Source organism: Macrobrachium rosenbergii, chromosome 6 (assembly GCF_040412425.1).
Source record: "Macrobrachium rosenbergii isolate ZJJX-2024 chromosome 6, ASM4041242v1, whole genome shotgun sequence".
In the NCBI taxonomy this organism is placed as follows: domain Eukaryota; kingdom Metazoa; phylum Arthropoda; class Malacostraca; order Decapoda; family Palaemonidae; genus Macrobrachium; species Macrobrachium rosenbergii.
The window spans coordinates 925,392-932,175 of record NC_089746.1 but is presented as its reverse complement, the minus strand read 5'-3'; the positions used below and the strand labels follow the sequence as shown (position 1 = coordinate 932,175).

The 6,784-nt window shown below is 47.3% G+C and overlaps 1 protein-coding gene across 1 annotated transcript; it reads left to right on the top strand.

Moving 5' to 3' along the window:
* Positions 1 to 234: 234 nt before the first annotated feature.
* LOC136839689 (osteocalcin 2-like) lies at positions 235 to 1,373 on the top strand. Its single transcript, XM_067106042.1, has 2 exons — positions 235 to 378; positions 1,071 to 1,373. Exons 1-2 carry the CDS (start codon positions 235 to 237, stop codon positions 1,371 to 1,373), a joined length of 447 nt encoding a protein of 148 aa, XP_066962143.1.
* Positions 1,374 to 6,784: the final 5,411 nt, after the last annotated feature.

The window sequence follows — 6,784 nt, the reverse complement described above, 5'->3', positions numbered from 1 at the left end:
AAAATTCTTATACCTGAGTATTTTAATAGTTTTATAACAAAAAGTGCATTTATTCATGAACATTATATGAAAATACAGTAATTAGTGAATATTTCTCAGTGAAAAACACATGAATGGGCGAATTTTCCGTGAATGATGGCTAGATATGTTCCACAGAGAAACCCGCGAATGCATGAGTCCATGAACCATGAGAACACGAATATGGGGGTTTACTGTATATGAACGAGAGTATTAATGACAGTAGTATTTAGTAGTACCAGTAGTGGTAGTAATGGTGCAAGTGATACTGGTGACAGCAGTAGTGATGATAATACTAATGACAGTTACAGTGATAGTAGCGTTAGTGATACTAGCAGTCATAATAGTGTTAATGACAGTGTGAGGTTCAGAAGACAGGTCTGGGTATGACTGATTTATTTCTCGAAACCAGGTATACATTGAGGAATGCGGACGGAAAGGAAGTGGCCGACCTATGGATTCCCATGTCACGCATTTGGACAAAAATTTGCGTTTGTTAGATGACATATAAATAATTTGCGTTACAATAAGCGATACAAAGTAGTTACATACATCGGCGGAAAGGCCGAAGAATAATGCGTATGGAGAGATACATAAAAAATATGAAATAATAATGGGTAATACACATGATGATGTGATTAATGCAGAAATGAAGAGGCATTTGACGCCTTTACAAGAACTTCCCCACCCCCACACCCCCAAGACAATGATTACAGTGATAATTATTGGATGACATGAACATTAATCTTGGAGGCGCTGGGAGAGCAGGAGGTGACCCCTTCTCTTCGAGAACTGTGGGCGAGAGGCAGCGTCAACTGACTACCGACCAGCAGGTTCCTTCATCAGAGACGATATATCAAAGCAGCGCCTGCTGGTTGACATGGGCGCAATGCAGTCGGTGTTCCCACCATTGGAGGAGGACTACGCCCGGACAGCTGACTCCATGACCTCCCTGGTAGCCACTAACAGAACCGCTATCCGCTGCTATGGAACAACGACCCGCACAATCTCCATCTTGGGCTGCAGGTATAACTGGCCTTTCATCATTGCAGAGGTCAAGTTCCCCCTCCTGGGCACCGATTTCCTGGGACACCACGGACTCCTGGTCGACGTCGGCAAGCAACACCTCCTTGACACCGGAACCTGCCACTCCTGACCACTCTCCACTGGACCGGGGATGCCTGCCGTCTGCGTCACAGCCTCGAACAATTACACCACCCTCCTCCAGGAGTTCCCAGAGGTATTCTAAACCAGAGCTCCGCCAGTTGCCAGGGGCTGGTGCCAAGCACGGCATCTACCACCACATCACTACAACAAGCCCCCAACTCATGCCAAGCTCCGACACCTGCCCCTAAAAACTACAAGACGCCAAACAGGCCTTCGCTGAAATGGAACAGATGGGCATCTGTACCAAAGCATCGAACCCGTGGGCGTCTCCCCTGCATATGGTAAAGAAGTTGGATGGTTCCTGGAGGCCCTGCGGAGACTACCGTCACCTGAACTTAGTCACCACGCCAGACCACTACCCACTGCGGAATATGCAAGACCTAACAAGCACCCTTCACAGGGCCAAGGTCTTCACGAAGATGGTCTTGCTAAAATCATACTTTCAGGCTCCTGAGCATCCTGACGACGTCCCGAAGACAGCTATCATCATGCCGTTCGGGATGTACACCTTCTCCTACTCCACCTTAGGCCTCAGGAACACAAGGGCCACATTCCAGCGCCTGATGGACACCACCCTGGTGGACCTACCCTTCTGCGTCTATTACATAGACGACATCCTTATCTTCTCCAGGTCCCCAGAGGAACACCTTCACCATGTCCGCGCCATCCTGAAGCGCCTGCAGGAGAATGGATTAGTTGTCAGGTTTGACAAATGCACATTCGGGGCAGAAAAAATAGACTTCCTCGGACACAAGATCTTCCCAGCAGGAGTACACTCCATGGCCTCCAAGGTGAAAGCAATAAAAAAAGTTCCTGATGCCGCAGACAATGAAGGCCCTTCAAAAGTTCCTCGGCATGGTAAACTACTGTCGCCAATTCATCCCAGGTATCGCCCGCATCAGTATCCCTGACCAGAGTCCTGAAGGACAAGTCAAAAACACTGACGTGGGCTCCTCCAACAGCAGGCATTCGAGGAGACAAAGACAGCCCTATCCGCAAGTGCTACCACCTTAACGCATCATAACCCCACCTCTTCCTGAGACTCACCACCGACGGCAACAACATCACCTGCAGAGCAGTGCTCGAGCAAGAAGCCAATGGCGCCCCTGGCCTCTGCCTTCTTCAGTCGCAAGTTGTTGCCAGCAGAGACCCGCTACAGCGCCTTCAACAGAGCTGCTCGCAATCTACCAGGCTGTGCGGCACTTCAAATACCTGCTGGACGGCATTCCATTCACCATCCTCACGAACCACAAGCCCCTGGTGCGCATTTACAAAGGCGGGTAGCGTGGTTGAGTGAGGCAGCAGCTGCACTTGGCTGCCATTTCAGAGTTTGGTTACACCATCATCTAAGTCCCCGACAGGAAGAATACAGTAAGCCAACGCCCTGTAAAGGGTTGAAGTCAATTCCCTGCACCTCGGCATGAACTACGAAGACCTGGCAAGGGAGCAAGCAGCAGACTTGAAACACCAGCTTACAGGACGGCACTCAAGTGGGAGGACGTGCCCTTGGGCAGTTCAGGTGCAACTCTTCTCTGCGACACTAGCACCAGCCGCTCCTGCCCCTGGTCCCTGCCTTGATGAGGAAGCAGATGTTTGACATCATTCACGGCCTCTCCCATCAGGGGCGTACAACAGCGAGCCTGGCGACAGAAAAGTTCGTGTGGCATGGCATCAGGAAGGACGCCGCCAGTGGGTGAGGAGCTGTACCCGTGCCAAACCAGCAAGGCCACAAGGCACACAGAATCAGGCATTGATGATTTCCCTCAACCTCGTCAGAGCTCGGCGCATCCACATAGACATCGTCGGGCTTCTACCGCAGTCTGGGAACGACAGGTACCTCCTGACGATCTTAGACCGTTCCACTTGCTGGCCAGAGGCGACACCTATGGAGGAGGCGTCAGCGGCATCCTGCGCAGAAGCCCTCCTCTTCAGTTTGATCAGCCGCTTCGGGTGCCAGACACCATTACTACGGACAGGGGCTCAGCATTCCTGTCAGAACTGTGGGTCTCCTGGCGCGCCTGATGGGTATGACACTTCACAGCACAACGGCTTACAACCCCGCAGCAAACGGCGTGACAGAGAGAGGGCACACCACTCACTGAAGGCAGCTCTAATGTGCCATTAGAGCTGCACCAACGAAAACTGGAGGGCCAACTCCCTGGGTCCTGCTGGGTCTCTGCACCGCACCGAGGGCAGATGGCGACGTATCCCCTGCAGAACAGAAACACTAGCTGTTCTGGGAATTCTTCCTGCCATCAAGACAGCCCCCTCCCAAGGTTGAGGGAACTAGCACAGAAGTTTGCGCCCTGCCATAAGACCTTCACGGACAGAACCAACACCTACAACCCAGCCGGCCTGGATTCCTGCACCTACGTCTTCATCAGGAAAGACACCCGTTGACCGCCCTTGACCAGGCCCTATAGGGGCCCTTACCAAGTCATCGACAGGACCCCTAAGGCATATCTCATCGACGTCCACGGCCGGGAGGATTGGGTTTCCATTGACAGGCTAAAACCAGCATTGCTTTTGGACAGCAAAATCCAGGAGGAGGCAGGCAGACGTCCCAGGGTCTCCCCTCAAAATGCGCCTGCAGACATACCCTCCACCCCTCCAAGGAGGGGTCACAGGCGCCCCAGAGGCCGCGCTGCAGCAGATCCAACAATTGACGTTGCCCCCCGCTCACAGTTCTTGAAGAGAAGGGGTTGCCTCCTGCTCCCCCAGCGCCTCCGAGATTAATGTTCATGTCATCCAATAATTATCTTTGTAATCATTGTCTTGTGGGGGGGGGGGAGAAGTACTTGTAAAGGCATCAAACACCTGTTCATTTCTGCATTAATCACGCCGTGTATATTACCCGTTATTATTTCATATTTTTTATATGTGTCTCTCCATATGCATTATTGTCCGGCCTTTCCGCCGATGTATTTAACTACTTTGTGCGTTTATTGTAAAGCAAATTATTTTCATTTATATATCATCTAACAAATGCAAATTCTTGTCCAAATGCGTGACATGGGAATCCGCAGGTCAGTCACTTCCTTTCCATCCCCATTCCTCAATGTATACCTGGTTTCCGAGAATTAAATCAGTCATACCCAGACCTGTCTTCTTGAACCTCACACTTGAAGTAACATATTTCTGGTGTGGTTTTGGCTATCCCTGTGCCTTTCCAGGGAAGAGATTTCAGCAGGGCATGAGAGGTCACATACGAAGCATCTTGCTTTGTATGGATCATCTCTACAATTGCTCAGCCACTCCTCAAACGTAGTCTCATGTAGCCAAGCATCACGAAATTTCCGTTTGGTAGTCATTGAAAAACCTGAAGAAATACAGAAAACACCAAGGCGTAATTTATGCACTCATACAATAGTTACACATACATACATACATACGTACATACATGCGTGTGTATGTATTATTAATATATTTAATGATCATCAATTTACAATTATGATTGTTATCTGTGGCACTATGGCTTCAGGATATCTAGACAGATTTAAATTTTTTAATTACATTGTAAAACTAAATGTTCTAAAGTGCTGCTGCAAGCTATCCCTCATAAGAGTAGTTGTATTTCGTTTGGTTTTCTGCCATACATTCTGTAATGGGGTAAGCCAACACATACCGTGAACATTTATCATAGCGAGATGTTTTAGGGGCTTTAAATGAGACCACCGAGAGACAAAGCCTGTTCGATATATACCGTATATATATATATATATATATATATATATATATATATATATATATATATATATATATATATATATATATATATATATATATATACTGCCAGGGAAAACTCTGAAGGACTCCCAAATATTTTCCTGCACCTCCTTGTGCTGACTGTCCCTTTTATCCAGATATTGCTGTTCTGACTGTCCCTTTTATCCAAATATTACTGTAGTGACTGTCCCATTTATCCAGGTATTACTGTAGTGACTGTCCCTTTTATCCAGGTATTGCTGTAGTGACTGTCCCATTTATCCAGGTGTTACTGTAGTGACTGTCCCATTTATCCAATTATTACTGTGGTGAATGTTCCTTTTTATCAAAACATTAGTGTGCTGCCTGACCTTTTTATCCAGGTATTACTGTGCTGGCTGTCACTTTTATCCAGGTATTACTGTGGTGTCTGTCCCTTTTATCCAGGTATTACTGTGTGTCTGTCCCTTTTATCCAGGTATTACTGTGGTGTCTGTCCCCTTTATCCAGGTATTACTGTGCTGACTGTCCCTTTTATCCAGGTATTACTGTGGTGTCTGTCCCTTTTGTCCAGGTATTACTGTGGTGTCTGTCCCTTTTGTCCAGGTATTACTGTGGTGTCTGTCCCTTTTGTCCAGGTATTACTGTGGTGTCTGTCCTTTTATCCAGGTATTACTGTGGTGTCTGTCCCTTTTATCTAGGTATTACTGTGGTGTCTGTCCCTTTTGTCCAGGTATTACTGTGGTGTCTGTCCCTTTTGTCCAGGTATTACTGTGGTGTCTGTCCCTTTTATCCAGGTATTACTGTGGTGTCTGTCCCTTTTGTCCAGGTATTACTGTGGTGTCTGTCCCTTTTGTCCAGGTATTACTGTGGTGTCTGTCCCTTTTGTCCAGGTATTACTGTGGTGTCTGTCCCTTTTATCCAGGTATTACTGTGGTGTCTGTCCCTTTTGTCCAGGTATTACTGTGGTGTCTGTCCCTTTTATCCAGGTATTACTGTGGTGTCTGTCCTTTTGTCCAGGTATTACTGTGGTGTCTGTCCCTTTTATCCAGGTATTACTGAGGTGTCTGTCCCTTTTGTCCAGGTATTACTGTGGTGTCTGTCCCTTTTATCCAGGTATTACTGTGGTGTCTGTCCCTTTTGTCCAGGTATTACTGTGGTGTCTGTCCTTTTATCCAGATATTACTGTGGTGTCTGTCCCCTTTATCCAGGTATTACTGTGGTGTCTGTCCCTTTTATCCAGGTATTACTGTGTGTCTGTCCCTTTTGTCCAGGTATTACTGTGGTGTCTGTCCCTTTTATCCAGGTATTACTGTGGTTTCTGTCCCTTTTATCCAGGTATTACTGTGGTGTCTGTCCCTTTTGTCCAGTTATTACTGTGCTGTCTGTCCCTTTTATCCAGGTATTACTGTGGTGTCTGTCCCTTTTATCTAGGTATTACTGTGCTGTCTGTCCCTTTTATCCAGGTATTACTGTGGTGTCTGTCCCTTTTATCCAGGTATTACTGTGGTGTCTGTCCCTTTAATCTAGGTATTACTGTGCTGTCTGTCCCTTTTATCCAGGTATTACTGTGGTGTCTGTCCCTTTGTCCAGGTATTATTGTGGTGTCTGTCCCTTTTATCCAGGTATTACTGTGGTGTCTGTCCCTTTTATCCAGGTATTACTGTGCTGTCTGTCCTTTTATCCAGGTATTACTGTGGTGTCTGTCCTTTTTATCCAGGTATTACTGTGGTGTCTGTCCATTTTATCCAGGTATTACTGTGGTGTCTGTCCTTTTGTCCAGGTATTACTGTGGTGTCTGTCCCTTTTATCCAGGTATTACTGTGGTGTCTGTCCCTTTTATCCAGGTATTACTGTGGTGTCTGTCCCTTTTATCCAGGTATTACTGTGGTGT

Bases quoted from the DNA above. Each gene is read 5' to 3' on its own strand.
- LOC136839689 (XM_067106042.1), top strand. From the start codon at position 235: ATGACAGTAGTATTTAGTAGTACCAGTAGTGGTAGTAATGGTGCAAGT. The intron at 379-1,070 runs GTGAGGTTCAGA...TCATCATTGCAG, and splicing joins ATAATAGTGTTAATGACAGT to AGGTCAAGTTCCCCCTCCTG.